Here is a 16,901-nt window from a genome sequence, read left to right on the forward strand (position 1 = left end):
GAATTCTTTGTATTCTTGCTACTCTAAGAATGAATCATTTTAGAAGTAAAATGTTGACATTTGGAGATAATCCCATTAGCTGTATAAGTCTAACAGGATTGAAAGAAAATGGCAGCATCCCGTTTCCTCCCCCGGCTACCGGTGTAGGGGGAGCTCGGTGCACTGATTTAGGGGTATGTAGAGAACTGAGTAGGTCCTGTTTGAAACCATCTGTTCCTTACCTATGACCTCACTGTATTTGCTTATTCATTTATTCATTCCTTTATTCAACAAATATTTACACAACGTTTCCCATGTGCCAGGCCCTATGCCAAATGCTAGAGTTAAAACAGTAAATAGCATGGACAGTTTGGTGGACAGGGACAAATATAAAACAACTTCACAAATAATCACCAGTTTTGACAAGCCTTGTGAAGCAGAAGCACAGCTGAAAGGGTATGACAAGAGGGCCTACTTTACCTGCAGTGTCAGGGAAGGACAGAAGAAGTGACATCTAGGTGAAACGTAGAGGATATGTGTGGATTGGCAGGGTGTGAAGTGGTGGAGAGTAGCGAAACTCCACGGTGGAGACATAGCTTGTGTGAAGGCCCTTAATCAGGAAGTAACTTTGTATGTTGAAGGACTTGGAAAGTCAACATGTTTGGAGCATAGTGAGCGCATTCTAATATATTTATATATACAGTGGAAATGTATTAAGCTTTGTAAGCAGAAAATGATATGAACTGGTTTACACTGTTTTAAAAGATCACTGTCTACTCCATGATAGTGGCTTGGAGGGAGGCATGGACAGAACAGAGATGAGTTAGGAAGTCATTGCAGATGTCCAAGGGAGGAATGATGCTGGTTTAAACAAGAGTGCAAAGTGGAGCAGGACTATGGCAGATTTGGATATCTTCTGGAAGTCTAATTGCGTAAGGGAATCGAGGTAGCAGTAGTACAAGGAAGATATACAAGTACTTGCCTTGGATGACTGGCAAATGGTGAAGCCATTGACCAGGAAACAGAAGAGATATTAACAGGTATAGAGGAAAAGGTAATTCATTCAGTTTTGCACAAAGTTTTAGTACCTGTGCATCCTCAATATTTCAGTAGGTGGTTGGCACCAAAAAGAGTGGTCCGGGATGAAGATGAATCATTAACACCTTCATTTCATAGTTGACATAGAACATATAATATTATTTTTATATAGGTTAAGTGATTTCTTCTGGCGTACTGTTCCCTCAAGCCTTGGGAACCCGACTCCTTTGCTCCTCATTCTCATATCGATCGCACTTTGCACAGTGCCTTTGATGAAACATGCGTTCAGAAAAGGCTAAATAAATGAAGTCAGAAAATAAGGCCCATGGGAGACCTAGCAGGTATTAAAGTGCCATGTGTAGTTGATATTTGAAAAAGCAGGGGAAAATGGGACAGTTTGAAAATAAAATATAGATCAGTATGCTCCTTTTGGTACGGTGACAAATACTATAGCAATTCTTAAAAAATCAACAAAGGTTTCATTTGGTCTCTGGGACCATACAAATGACCTTGCAGGACAAAGAGCCAGATCCTAGGCGGCTTCACTCCAATGCTGTCTCTTTCCTTGCACACATGCATCCCCATTACTCTACTAACCATTTGACAAGGTGCATGAACTTCATTTTAGCCAGGGTGTTAGAAACTTGGAGAATTTGTATCATTCGTGTTTATTTAACTCAATATAGCATAATAGAGCTTTCATGTTTCTGATAATTCCTGAAACAGCCTGACAATGCCTTAACCACTATTTATTAGTTTAATCACAGTATAATAGTGGATAATATTTATTATCTCAAACATCCACTTCATTTAGTTTTTACCTTCTTGCCCTTGTAATTCAACAAACCCATTCTCACCTACCCTTATTTTCCGATCCCCTATCTTATGCTCAATCTTTTGTCATTTTTTTCTTTGATGACTTGGCATTTCGGTTTCACTCCATTTTATTCTGATAACGTGTTTGTTTTAAATCCCATTGTAATAGTTTCCTTGGGCTGCCATAAAAATGACCACAAACTGGGTGGCTTAGAACAACAGAAATTTACTCTCTCACAATTCTGGAAGCCAGAAGTTGTAAATCAAAGTGTTGGCAGGATCGGTGTCTACTAGAGACTCTGAGGGAGAATCTATTCCTTGCCTTTTTTATGGTTTCTGGGTGGCCGTTGGCAGTCTCTGGCATCCCAAGGCTTATAGAGACATGATTCCAATCTCTGCCTTGTCTTCACATTACCTTCTCTTCTGTGTGTCAGATCCCTTTCTTTTATCTTATAAAGACACTTGTCATTGCATTCAGAGCCCACCTTAGTGCAGTTAGAACACCCCCCCCCCAAATATGGGATGACCTCATCTCTCATCTTGAGATCCTTAACCTACATCTGCAAAGACCTATTTCCCAAATAAGATCATATACACAGGTTCTTGGTGGACATATCTTTTGGAACAGGGTAGGGGGTTTACCATTCAACCCATTACAAGCTCATAGTATCAATTTAAAGTTTTTCTCTAAATTTTTCCATCCTTATTTTGTTTGTTTATAACTGATTGTTTATAAGTTAGAGTGGTAAGAGGACTTGCATTATTAGGGTAGACAGGTAGTCAATGGATGGGAGTTAGAAGGCAACCATTACCTTAGTACAATGAAGTGTTTTAAATGGATTGTAGCTTTCCTGCAGTAAGATGCACTATCTCCCTAAGAGAAAGCACTTCTAAGCCAATGAGAGTTTCCAAGATGTATGTCTGAAACTTCATATAAAATATTTGATCCGTAAGAACCCAGTAATCCTGCCTGATATTTAATAATTTGATGATTAATGAAACACTGTGTTTTTCAGACCCTTTTTATGTACGTTAAATTCATGTCTCTGGCAGTTCTGTGAACCAATAACTCCATGAGAAGTGCCACAAAAGGTTTCTTTTGTCACACGGATGCACCACAGTGCTGCTTATATGACATAGCAAAGTGACAGTTTCCCTCGGGTTCCCCTCGTTTACTTCATCGTGCAGTGCTGGCTCATGAGGTTTAATGCTCACTTGATGAGGCTTAAAAGAGTTGGAGTTTGTGAAATACTTAGAACAAGGTCTGGCACGTGGGCAGTGTACGTGTCTTTGCTCTTACTGTTACTGCTGCAACGGCCACCACTTCCAGTACTGTTACCTGGCGTGAAATGTTACATCAGCCTCATCTGCACATCTTAATGTATTCGTAAAGCCCTTCTCCTTGCGACTTTGGTTTCCCACTTCCATTTCCTGGGCTTCAGCTATATTCTCCCAGTACACACACTCTTCCATGGGCTAAGATAGTTGTAACAAATTGCTGACATTTTTATATTCTTTTTCCTCAGCATGTCTGTGAGGTCCACAGAATTTACTGTTCTTGGGCAACTGATCAACTACAGTTGCGCATCTTCATTATCAGGTCATGCTGGGCTCCCCATTTTTATTTACTTACTTCAAGAGCTTTACTAGCTACTAAAAGGCATTTTTATCCTGAACCTGATAGCTTTAAAAATTAGTAGCCAGTGCTCAGGGTCCTTTCAGAAATAGAGCTTACAGACAGAAATTCTACAGATACAGATTACCTCATTCAAAGCCATCTTTTTTTTTTTAATGTTTAAAAGCTCAAAAAGCAACCTTATGTTTTAATATTTTTCATCTTTTATACTGTCTTTCCCATAGACCTTATGTTCTAAATTAAAAACTAGTCTCAATCAATGTGTATACTGTTCCCTGACTATAGTACCCTCACATGGCAGCCCCGATCCAAGGCTTTAGTTTTTCTAGTCTCTCTTTCCTATGGAACACACAGTTTATCTAAATTGAGAAGAATTCCTTTTTTCCTTCCTAAAATTTGGATGAGGCTCCTGGCTTTGAGGAACAATGCCGAGAGCTCTCTTTTCCTGGTATTTGCCACTGATACGAGCTTCCCCCACTAAATTCCAAGTCCAAGTTGCAGGTCTTAATTCTACAACTCGCTTCTCTCCTAATAACATGTGAAATTGAGTACAGAATTGGCTATGTTTTCCTTTCATTCGTTCCTTTATGCACTCAACATTTTTGAGCATCTACTTGCACCATATATTATATCTCTCATACCCCTGAAATGTGACCTACAGTTTAGCTTAATGTCTGAACAATAGAGAGGGACACAGGGGGGATTCTTGTACCTTGCACCTCAGTGCCTCACCTGGCCCAGGCTTTTTCAAACAGGTACCTTTTATGACATTCCTGAGAGGTCATCCTCAGGCTTTGCTTGCATAGTCAGGTGACCTTATGTCCAATGCAGTACAAAGCACTCAATTTATTTTTTGAACAAAATAAAAACTTTTTTCTTATATTGATCTAGAAATGTACTGTACCTACATACAATAGTTCATCTCTTTAGAGCTACTCAAAGTAAATATACGATATATTCTCTCTACCATGATAACCTTTCTTTGGTGTGCTTTTCCCCCGCCTTCTCCACTGTCTTTCTATCTTTTTCTTTTCTATAAACTACCTCGGATTATTCAGTCCCCCCTCATATACACAGTAGCCACCTCTGTCACCATCCTGGCCAGTCTGCTAGGAACACACTCAAATTTGTCAGAATTGAGCATAAAGATTCCTGTATTGCCTGACTTGCTGGTTCAGGTTTTGCTCAGTCTTTCTATGCAAAGTTCAGTCTTCTCCAGTTAATTTTCCCTCTTTCTTTTCTCTTTCTTCCTCATAGGGTACAGTTCTCCCTATTTAGATGAGTCTAAAAACTTCTTTCCTTGTCTGTTCTCACCAATAACCCCCCCTCCATAGGTCTCCACATTCATTCATTCAGCAGATCTTTATTGGGAGCCTACTTCAGGGAAGGCATTGTTCAAATTGTTTGAATTGCTGGAGAATACACAACGGTGGGGAAAAAAAAATAGACAAACGTCTCTGCCTTTGTGGAACTTACATGCTAGTGGGGAAGGCAGATAATAGATAAAAATAAGTTCTAAGTATATTAGAAGTTGGTGAGTGCTCTCGGAAAAATAATGTAACTGGGTGATGGTACTCAGGAGTGCCAGAGAAGGTTTAGGCTTTTAACTGGGGTGGTAGGGGGATGAGAAACAAAACTAGGGGCTCATTTTTCCTCCTTTTGGTAGCCTAGCAGAAAGCTGGTTCAACAGTTCTGAGTTTTCTCAACAGCAGGAGAGGCTGAACCAGCCATTGGCTCCAGAAGCTCCCTTTTCTAATAGGGCCACTTGTAGGACCAGTGTCTTTAGTCTGTTCCAAATGCTGTTACAAAATAACATAGACTGAGTGGCTTATGAGCAACAGAAATGTATTGCTCACAGTTCTGGAATTTGGGAAGTCCCGAGATCAAGGTGCCAGCAGATTCAGCGCCTGCTGAGAGCCTGCTTTCTGGTTCACAGAAGGCACCACGTGTCCTCACATGGTGGAGGGGGCTAGGGAACTCGGTGAGATCGCTTTCATAAGAGCATTAATCTCATTCATGGGGGCACCTAAGCATCTCCCAAAAGCTCCCCCTGCCTAATAACATCACATTAGGCATTAGGTTTCAACATATGAATTTGGGGATGGGGCAACACAAACATTCAGTCCGTAACAGGGAATTTCTATTATCACAAACTTGCCTAAATACGCTATCAGTCTGTAAAGCACGCTGCTGGAATTTTGACGATGGTGTGTGCAGACCATCTGTGCCCTACCTAAGCAATAGGACAGTGGGCGTTTGGGGTGGACTCTACCTGCTACTCTGCCTTCGTGTCATTCCCTCCAATAAACCTACTGTTTTCTCTCTGTACCACTTGGCACGAGTGGTGAATGTCCATGACACTTTTATGGGGCATCGAAGTAATCCTCGTTGTGAAGGTGACATTTGAGTCAAGACTCAAGTGAGAGAGGGAACGGCCAGTGCAAAGGAAGGAGCATATGTGATCTGTGCCAGAGCAGAAGGACAGGGAAGGGAGGCCAGAGCATGCAGTGCCTTTTAGGACTTTAGCCTTTACTCTGGAAGAAATGAGAAGCCACTGGTGGATTTAAGCAGAAGAAAGACATGATTTGAACCTTAAGTATTAACAGGATTATTCTGTCTTCTTTGTTGAAAAAAGGCCATGGAGAAGTGGGGGACAAGGTAGAAACAGGAAGACCAGCAAGGAGGCTCATGCAGCACCCCAGCCGAGAGCTAGCAGCTTGGAACAACAGGCAGCCATATAGGTGATGGATTTTGAAAGTGATGCAACAGGCTGTTCACATCAGATGTGAAACAGACTAGCAAGAGAAGATTCAAGAATGACTAAGGTTTTAACCTGAGCAGGTGGAAGATTGGAGATTTTTTTAAGGAGGGGCTCAGATGGAGCCTAAAGTCTAGTCATAGCATTCTCAATCCAAAATGACTAATTTCATCTCTATATCATTTCTGTATGTGTCTGTCTTCTCACGAATCTGTAAGCTCTTCTGAAGTCAGATGCTCTGTCTTGTTATATCTCCATTATCACCTTAGCACAATACTTGGGACATCAGTAGTTTTTTAATCAATGTCTATCAATTATTTTTAAAGAGTGAGGATTTAGAATTAAGTTTGTGTCTTGATAAACTAGATGTCTGTAAATAATCTGAAATTCCTAGAAATGTCAAATGATCTAATTTTCCATAACAATAGGAAAGGCCTTATACTCATTTTTTTTCTTGTTAATGGCTTTATATGCTTATACCGTGCAGTGTTGAATACAAAGTAGCTGTTTGTTTTTTTCCAGTAATTCTAGATATAAGTTTTCCTTGTTATAACTTTGAATTTCAGGTTCAAGGAGATTGGTCCATTTACCAGATGCCACCATTCAATGAAATGAAACCAATCTAAATTATTTTTTTCAGTGACAGTATATAAAATATACAACAAACACTGAACATTTGCGGGAAATGGGGGAGCAAATTTTTGACATTATGTCTAAGACATGGCTAAGTTCTAAGATAAAACCAGGTTAAGGACCACAAATTTAAATTAAACATTCATTAAATTCTCAGCATGTTCTCTGCTGCTAGGCCATCTGTAGACAGTCTTGGTAAAAAGAGTCTACTGGATTGCTCATCAAAGTGTCCCACATAGGAACATCATTCTCCCCAAGGCCACTGCTGGGCAGCAGACTCACAGGCATCACTCTATTCATGATCATACCATTGGCCCGATTGCCTGATATCTTTACTAATAGCTTCCTGTTACAAAAGTGAGTGTGAACACGTGGTTGTTACAACCTAGATAGAGACAGACATGGGGAATGTCTATCTCATAGAATAATTAGCAAATGCTTAGGGTCATGTTCAGTTATACATGTAATGGTAGTTCAGAACTACCTTGTGATTTGATAACCAGTACCTTAAGGAGGAGTATTGATTGAGCTTGCTCTCTACTGTGTACAGATTTCAAATATTATTGAAAATCAAGTAGATTTTCATTTGGTCATGAACACGAATAGCCTAATCAAGACAGAGTTAAAACTTTAAAGCAATGTTTAGTTAACCTTGACAACAGAAGTATAGGCATCAAATACCAGTTCACGAGCACTTTTTTATACACTGTAAGCACTGTGTTCTTCTGGATTGATAGACTTCTGTGTGCTGTGGCTGGGTTTTCTCAGTTAAGTCTCAGAACTGAATACCGTTCAGCAGTGATTTGCCAGTTGATTATGGCTATATGCTGATAGCTTCTGTTCCCACTTTAGTAACAGGTGACTTCTGTTTCAGTTAGAGAAGGTCTGTACTTTAGGTTTTGTTTGTTTAACCTGGGAAAGTTGATAAATAATATTTGACTGTATTCTTAATAGTTCCTAATGAGAAATATTAAGTCACCATACTATGAGCCATTCACTTCCTAAGAAACCACCAATGTCAGCCCAAGTGAGTGCCAGGTGTCATGTGAAAAATAGCCAGAGACACCTGCCTGAATATGTTGGTCTCTCTGAGTAAGGTTCTCCTTTGTCTGTGTTAGTAAGGAGCTCAAAGTGTTTGAGGAAGGAGGAAAGTTAGGCCCTTAATTAAAGCATGCGGTTTGCCAATGATTGCTTCAGTGATAAAGGTCTCAACATAGACTTAACATTGTCTCAGAGGGTTCAGATAGGAATAAAAGAGTTCTTTCTCTCAAGAAACTTCCCAAAATGATGCAATGTACTAGCAGACAGGCTATCTATAATATTAAGTGGTGAAGTGAATATTAGCCCAGGAAGTGAAAGGGATGGGAGAGAATTCACCTCAACATTCTCATTTGAATGCCACTGTTACTCGTCTATTTCTAATTCCATTCCAGGATAGGCATCTACCAGTAATTCTTACATTAGCAGCACCTTGGTATAATAGGAGAGTTTGATGAAGAAAACATGTATATGCATCTAGAAATAGGTGGATATGTTCTCAGTAAGGATATAAATGTGTTTTGCAGGTTAAGCCACTCTGCAAAAAAAATTTTTTTTTTATCAAATACCTTATTCTGACATCATTTACATCTAGATTTAAATCCATACTTTCCAAGGGAACATGTTGTTTTATACTCTTGTCTCCATAGATGTCAGGCATTCAGATGCTATTTTGCCAGCTTATGAGAATTAAGGGCCCGAAGGCAGTGAAAATTAATGTATAGGAAGAGCAGCAACAGTAAGTCATGCTATAATGTGTAGAAAACTAGAAAGCATCCCTACCAGTCCTTAAAATATTTGGCTGAGAGCGGTGCACTGGGTGGCAGGAGAAAACTGATTAACCTTTTACCCCTAAGAAGATTCCTCAGGCATACAGTACGCTTAATGCCAAGAGACATACAGTTACTTAATAGCTGTTCGGCATCTCCGAAAAAATTACAGTTATTGTAGGAATATCAGTGATAGATTATGGTTCTCAGGGATCCTGGGGAATAAAACCTGAACATATTTCACGTTCTTTTCTTTGTGTTGTGCTGGCTTTTGTTGGAAGTCTTTTTGAGCAGTTAAATGTGCAGAAGATGAGCTCAATGAATAGGAGGAGGAGACATAGGAGCTTGCAAAATTGAATACCCTGCTGAGATACTTGTCCATTCAGCAGCCTCAGTAGCTGAGCACTGGGTCTGATCCTTGGGGATGCAGAAGCAGTATAAGGGTTAGCCCCTGCTCTCCAGAATCAACAACTAATTGGAGCTATGCAGTAATTAAACAGCAGAGCCAGGGAGTGCCATGATGTAAGTGCCTCAGATGGCTAGAAAGAACAAGGAAGGAAGGGGACAAGTGTTGTCTGGCTTGGTCAGGGAAGACTCGTGGAAAGGGCCTGAGCAGAGCTTTGGAGACAAGGAGGTTAAGGTTAGCAGGGGCAAGGTGAAGGAGCAACCTTCCAGAGTGAGCAAAAGTTTTGAGTTGAAACCAAAGCTGAGGGCCTTGGCAGGTATTCCCACCAGCTGGTCTGGGTGAAAAGAATTTATGTGACAAAATGATGGGAAGATTTGGTTAGAAAGGCAGGAAACAGCTAGACTATGAATTGCCATGGAATTCAGGGCAAGAGTTTGGATTTCATAATCTGGGAAAAGGAACGACAAATCTCTGTTTCTTGTGAGTAGCTGGGAGGCAGTATTTAGAATAGAATGGAAAGAAAGTGCAAAGCAAGAATACCAAAAGGAGGCAGTTGTCTTAGTTTAGAAATGGCGTAAGTACCTTGGTTGGGATGGTGGAGCTGAGAATTCAGTGAAGGAATAACTTCATGTTTCAGAGGAAGAAGAGAGTGAATACAAAGCATACTGACTTTGCAAGGGTAGTTTGCCAGGAATTCGAAAGTCATTGAAAAGACAAAAATGTGGAAGTTTGAGCTAGATCACAAGGAGGAAGATGATGACTTTGGTTTCAGGCAGGTTGCATCAGAGATAATGGTGGTCCTTCATGGCAGGGTCATGAAAACATCTGAAATTACAGACTGGAATTTAGGTGAGGATGCAGGGCATATCCCAGAATCTGTTCCATTCATTGTGGGGGGAAAAAAAATTAGTCTCAAGTGAAGCCAGCAGAGGAGTCAAGGCTTAACCATGGGGAAATAGCTACCATTCAGTGAATGGTAGCTTTCACATTCCACACAGCAGGATAGAATAAAGAACCAAACAAGAAAGGTGAATGCATATGCCAGCTGCCTTGCCAGGAAAAGTCCCACAAGCTGCCTCCCAGTACCCTTGCTTATATCCTGGTGGCAGGAACTCAGTCATAAGCTGCGTAGACCTGCAAGAAGACAGAGAAATGAAGTGTGCCTTTTGGGCAAAGACAGCCTGGCCAAATAACCTATTACAGGGATGAAGGGGGGAATAAATATTGGAAGAAAATGTATAACCAGGCCTTTCTTTTCCTTTACAAAGGCACCGTGGCATTGACAGGTGGAGTTTGATAACTGCCTAGGGAGGGAGCTGATGCATAGCAGTGCAGCAGTTAAGAGCCTGGACCCCGAAGTCCTCCTGCCTGGCTTTGAATCCAGGTCGTTCTAAGATATCAAGGGGACACAGTATCAGTACCTTCCTCTTTGAATTGTTGGGGTGATTAAATCAAATGCTGAATATAAAACATAGAACATGGCATTTAACACTTCAGGACCACTAGATAACCGTTTGCTTTTATTATTTAAAAGTAAAGTAAAAAGTTTCTGAGGGTAGAGTTTTTACATATAACTTTTCCATACATTCCTAAAATTGGGAGATGTATTTATATGATAAGATTTGAAATGATTTACATTGTGTGTGTGTGCGGAAATAAGCTAGCGTGTGCATGCTTGACTGGGGGTGGGGTGGCGCGGCGCCTAACAAACCGTATGAGTGACTTTCCTACGGGCTCTGCATGTTTCGTTGGCACTCCTCTATGGGCTCTTGCCCCTTTATATCAGTTTTGATGTGAAGCATATTTTCCATTAAGAACTTACAGGCTCCCCCTTTCCACTGGTGTAACAAAGTGGGAATTGTGCATGGAGGCCATCCTCGGATGGAAGGGGCTCAAAGATGGCACCGTGGAGTGGGTGTGCTGTGTTCACTTGTAAAGGGATAGACAGCTCTAAATTTCAGAACTCATGTCAGTCAAAATCTAAAAATCTGGCTTGTCCTTTATTTAGAAGTGGTGATAGGGAAGAAGTGGGTGAAAGCGAAGCTTGAGATTCCAACTTTGATGTGACCGTTTCCTTATGATTATAGACAACGAAATAGCTGTGTTGAGATATTTTTTTGCCATTACCTAAATGCTCTTTTGCTTCTCTCTTTTTCTTTCTCTAAGCCCCTTCTTTGTTCTGTGGGTTTTCTTTTGTAACTCCTCCAGACTACAGCTTTGTTCCCCCTTCTTCCACTCCTTTCTGGTCAGGTACTGCTTTACGGCTTTTATATGTCTTTTCCACTTGCTTCTGTTTGCAAATAAAATATTTTGACCTCTGTGTATGGCTTCTTGTATAGATGCATCTCCCCACAAGTAGTCCCTAGAGTCGCATTCCCACTGTGTAGTTTCCTCTTCTCTGTCATAAAGTCATTGTTTGTCATGACATTTCATGCCTCTGGTCTTGTGTGTGTGCTCATGTTATGTATTTCCATTAGACATTTTTAAATTTTATTTTATCCGTTGGGGGAGAGGTTGGAAAGGGTTGAGGGCTGAAAGTATAAAGTGGGGGATGAACCACTCTATTAAAATCATTACTTTTCTTGAGGCTTAGAAATTTTAGTTGAGGAAAGCCAACGTTTACATAGTCCCAATAAGAAAATAAACAGAACCAAAAGCCCAACTTTGTGTCCAACTAGAAAAGTAAAGTTCGTGTTGCTTAGAAGGAGGACTGTGCCCATCAGTTTGTGTACAGGCATTCTGGTCTTGATTTCTGTCACGAGCCCGAGAATTTAATGGCTGCTTATGTGCCAGGTAGGGGCATACGTTATGGCTAGGTCAAGTATGTTTTCTTACAGATTTTTAAAAATTAACCTGAAAGTCCTGGTGGAATCATAACCTTTAGTACCAGAAAGACCTTAGACGTCAGCTAGCAGAGACCTTTCATTTTATAGGTGAGAAATGTGTGGCCTCGAGGGTTAAAGAGACCTATGCAAGGTTGCATGGTTACGTTGATGATTGGTTTTTCCATCACAGGGGTGTTTTTCTGTGCACTAACTCTGAGAGTAGTGCCCCAGTAATGGGACCGGTTTCAGTAAGAAAACTATGAAAGTGGTTTGTGTTCGAACAGTAAAGTAAAATGACCATATTTTTACTCCCTTTACAGTTCTGAAATCTAGGGCATCGCTATTCATTTATCTTATGATAGACACCTGGAGACTCAAAGACGGTCACTGCAAAGCCCCGAGTAATAGGCTAGCGCTCCCTGTCTCCAAGTGGGCAGGCTCTTCCAGGCTAACACCAGTCGTAAGCTCTGCTGCCTGGGCGCTAGGAACTGTTAAAAATACAGATGTATGGCATTTCCCGTTTGTTTCTTTTTCTTATAATTCCGTTCCTCTACCGTTTAAGGGTTATAAAGTCCCACTGTTCCCAGGTGAGTGATTCTCAGAATCACTGCACATGTAATTGAAAATACTTTATAACCCCAAGGAGCAACAGGTAGAGAAGTAAGTATGAAATGTGTCACAAAACACTAGAGAAGAACAAACGTACAGCTTGAACTGAGTTTTTCTTTCAGGGTAGGGCAGGTTAGGACAGGGAGTAAGTTAGCTCTTCTCCTACCATAAAACAAACCTGAATATAGAAAATGAACACACTGACCTCTTGTTTTTGAGTACATTCCTTCAGCAAAGTTTTCTATACCTGCAGTATTTGTTTGAAAGAGGACAAATTGATAGTATTTATGTGTTCTTCCAGTGAAACCTCATTTCAGCTTCACATAATGAAATTCTATATAAAACAACAACTGAGTTTGTCCCCAAATAGTTTTAACCCCCCCCCCCCAGAAAAGGCTGGTTGGGGGAGGAAGAGCCATTTAACTAGAAGCAATGACGTGGATTCAAGGAGAATTTCAGAGCAAACCATTTGGTTGTTTTGAGTCTCCGTTGAAGAAATTATGAGGTAGAAATGTAAAGCTTTGACCTTAGAGGTTCTTGTTAGAAATGGATTATCATGCCATCAATAGGAAATTTATGCTACTTCTTTTAGATTCTATCTCCTTGGATAGTAATTTAGATATTTATTAACTTTTTTTTTTTAACAAAAACTAGTCCCTGCTTTGAGGTTCTTATGAAGAATGAAACAGAACAATGCTTCTTTAAGCGTTATGAAGTGAACTTGACTACACCTGACTGAATTGAAACAGTTGTGCTGCTTTCATGCTCCTCCGCCATTATCACGAGTCTGTAGTGAAGTCATGGCTGTGCATTTTGATAGCATCTAGAACATTCACCTGAGTAGGCGCTGATGGTTGTTAAACGCAAATCAGTTCTGACTCCCCGTCATTTCTTAACAGTGCTAAGTCCGAAAGTGCTGGGCATTGCCATTGCTCGGTATGACTTCTGCGCCAGAGACATGCGAGAGTTGTCCTTGCTGAAAGGAGATGTGGTGAAGATTTACACGAAAATGAGTGCGAATGGCTGGTGGAGAGGAGAAGTAAACGGCAGGGTGAGTTGACCCTCTTGAGGTGCTTGTGCAGGTGAATGAAGCGGACCAGGCGGTCGTTGGCACCCCCTGTGGGGCCTGGGGAAAAGCCTTCACCCCACAGAGCTGGGGCTCTGGAGCGTGGTGGTGGTCCTCACCGAAAACAGGCACTCAAGAAAAATATGGTGAATGGATACGATCGTGGCATAAAGAAAGTTCACCTGGGCAAGTTTGATGGCTTCCTATTTGGAAAAGGATTGAGGAACATTTCAGTTCTTTTTAGTCCATAAGCCTCAGAGCATAAATTTTATGTGGCATACAGAATATTTATAAGAGTTGCTGATGTAAATTGGAAAGAATGGGACATAGCACCCTTGTCTTTGTATCCTGTTCTAGAGCAGAAACGGGAAGCGTTAAGTAGGAGAGCCCTTATTACACTTAATTTACATATTTGTCTGAGTGCTAGCAGATTAGAACACTGTGTAGGCTTATTTTATTCCTCTGTCTCTATCATTCATGCTATCAGGCTTCTAGGGCAGTTAAATCAATCTTCCTTACCTACAGTGGCCATAAAATCCCAGCTTAATCAGGGTGTTATAAAAACGAAATGCTCTGTTTGTAGAACTCTTTGAAATGCCAGATGCAAAGTCATGTTGCTACGGTGGTTGCTTTTTCTTTTGTAGGTGGGCTGGTTTCCATCCACGTACGTGGAAGAGGATGAATAAATTGCACCCCAGCGTTGCACCCTGCACCAGAAGTCTCAGAGAAGGGATACACAGAAGCCCGCACAGCATTGTGAATTAACTGAAGTGTTTAAAAAGCCGCATTTCTGGCTATTCAACCTCCTCCCTCCTCTTCCCTTCCTAAGTCTTAATGCTGGGATTTCTAAAGATGCTGGTACTGACAGATTAATGGCTTGCCTCGAGCTGTGCAAGAAACAGCCTGCCAGTCTGTCATTGTCGGGGACCAGGGCAAAGCCCAAAGCCGCTTTTCCCAAAAGAGCCCCGCAAACACATTGGTTCGTGTTTCTTTTTACTCCATGCGGTCAGACACCATGAACGCCAGCTATTAGTAAATGTGGAACACATATTTACTTTCTTCTCACGTGCCATTCCCAGAATTTTGGATGGTACAAAGAAGCGGAAGTTTCATTTTGCTTTTCCCAGCATGAGGAAAAATTCGAGTTTCGCTATTTGGGCAGCTTATGGGAAAGATCCAGCACTACTCGTGTCTTCAGTTGTCTCATAAGGTGACTCGTTGCCCGGCAAACTCTTTAACCCCCAGATGTGACTCGTGATAAAATAGAAGTGGCAAATGCTCAGGTTTGCTTCATAAGTGACGTATCCCAGAGGGGTTTTAATTATTCATTTGATGTTCTATTTGCAAACTTCTTTATAAAAAAAATTACATAAAAGCGAGTGTCTTCCTATGAAATTTTCACAGCCTTTGTGATTTCGTAGGGTTATTTTGGAAATGTGTACTTGATGAAATAATCTGGGCTGGGTATGTTCTAGTTACAAGTAACCTGGGTAAGGTGACGTTGTTTACAGAAATACATCAAGGGCTATAATTGAGAGTAAGTCATTTTATAGAAGCAACATCTATGAAAATAGGCCTTCCTGCCCGCCCCCCCCACCCCTGCAAAAAAACAAAAAAACAAAAAACTGGTACATATCTGCTGAATCTCACATTTTCCTGAAGTATACAGCAGCACGAATAACTTTGCTGCGGATCTTGTAAGGGAAACACAGCTGGGTCCTTTATGCATTTCTGGGAGGGGAGAGTCCCTAAGGCTTTTCTGGTCTTACTCGCTGTGGGCTCCCGGCTTCTTAATAGGACCTTCCCATTTGCAGGCCCTTTTGGGGTGTGTGCTAACTGGCAGGAAGATCAGTTTTGCGGTGCGTTTATTTGACCAAGCTTTTACTTTTTATGTGAGAAGTTTAAATATGTTCTTCCTGGGATATAGAGTCCTCAGTCAAGGCAGTCAAGTTAAGACACTAACTTGGCCCTTTCCTGATGAAATATTTTCCCCAGAGCAGAAGTCTTGTTCCAACACGATTCAGAGACTGTTTCATGCTTGAAGACAACAAAGCAGAACATTAGAAGCATTAACTTACTAGAGCCAAACTAGGAACATTCAGTTCTGAAATTTTAGATCATCTCTGAAATATGAGGTAGGTGTGGCCTGCCCTCTCCCCAACCCACTTTAATGCCAGAACTTGATGTTCAGTAGACACATCCCCCTTCAGAGACCTTTGTGAGCTAGGACTTCTCAAAAGATAGATTCAGGATCTTTACCTCAGAATTATGTAAACTGTGATTGCATTTTAGAAAAGTTATTGTTTGCTAAAACCAATTAAGTTTTTGTATATGTGTAAATGATCACAAAAATGATTTTTATAAAACGTTCTTTCTGTACAGTCAAGTTGTACCCTTGAGACGCACTCTTGGAGTGGATTCTTTCCTGTGAAGTCTTATCTGTGACTCTGTGTCTCGGGAATGTTTTGTCTGTTACCATCAGCCAAATGTCATTATGGAGAAAGTCGCGTCACACAAATTGAAACACTCCTGTAGCTTGTACTGTTTCTTTTATTGTTATTTTAGCCAATAGCCCCCCTCCTTTACAAATGGTGTTTGGTCTTCTTGTTGCATTTCATGGACCTGGGGGCTTCCTAGCAGAGGACATTAGAGCTCCTTTTCATAACATTACCGATTACATCTTTGTCTATGTTTAATACTTTGTACTGGAAATTTTAAATGCTGCGGATTTGTGTAGATTTCTAATACCAAAGACAGAAGTAAACATTTCTTTCCATATGCTTTGTCTTGCCTGTATGCTGCCATTGTGTAATATGGTGAATTAGAGTGGTATTTCACTTTGTAATATTTTGTAAATATGTCAATACAATAAATAGTTACTACTTGCATTAAATTGATTTCTTGAGAGTTGAAGAGTCTTTCCACGAACAATTCCATGATTCAAAATATACCAGCCTCAGAATAAACATGGGAATAGAAGCCCTAATTTTGATTAGAGTTAGCTTGGGATCGCTGCCTCCGTTATGAACAGTGACCCGTAAGATATGCTCGGTGGTCACATACAATATCCACTGGCATGTTTACTATGTGTCGCACACTATTCTGAATGCTTTTTGTGGACTTAGAACAACTCCAGAAGGTAGAACCCTTCGTTATCTCCACTGTTTCAGATGAAGAAACGAGGGCGGCACGACCCAGATCACGCAGCTGGTAAGCGTCGGTACTGGGGTTCTGACTTCGGCAGTCTGGCTTCAGACCCTGAAGAGCCACTACTACTCCATGGTACCACATTTTAGGAGGCGAAAGAGAGATGATACATGTTTCTAA

The 16,901-nt window shown here is 40.9% G+C and overlaps 1 protein-coding gene across 1 annotated transcript in view; it reads left to right on the top strand.

Annotated features, from left to right (window-relative positions):
* Positions 1-16,471, top strand: part of VAV3 (vav guanine nucleotide exchange factor 3) — a 359,026-nt gene extending 342,555 nt beyond the window's left edge. The window contains exons 26-27 of the mRNA XM_064588729.1: positions 13,408-13,559; positions 14,219-16,471. Coding sequence (XP_064444799.1) covers positions 13,408-13,559; positions 14,219-14,260 — 194 coding nt within the window. The 3' untranslated portion in view covers positions 14,261-16,471. The remainder of the gene's footprint in view (positions 1-13,407; positions 13,560-14,218) is intronic.
* The last annotated feature ends 430 nt before the right edge of the window (positions 16,472-16,901 follow it).

The sequence above is a fragment of the Mirounga angustirostris genome, unplaced genomic scaffold (assembly GCF_029215605.1).
Source record: "Mirounga angustirostris isolate CCGP_5_RB_7025 unplaced genomic scaffold, mMirAng1.0.hap1 SCAF_4, whole genome shotgun sequence".
Lineage (NCBI taxonomy): Eukaryota > Metazoa > Chordata > Mammalia > Carnivora > Phocidae > Mirounga > Mirounga angustirostris.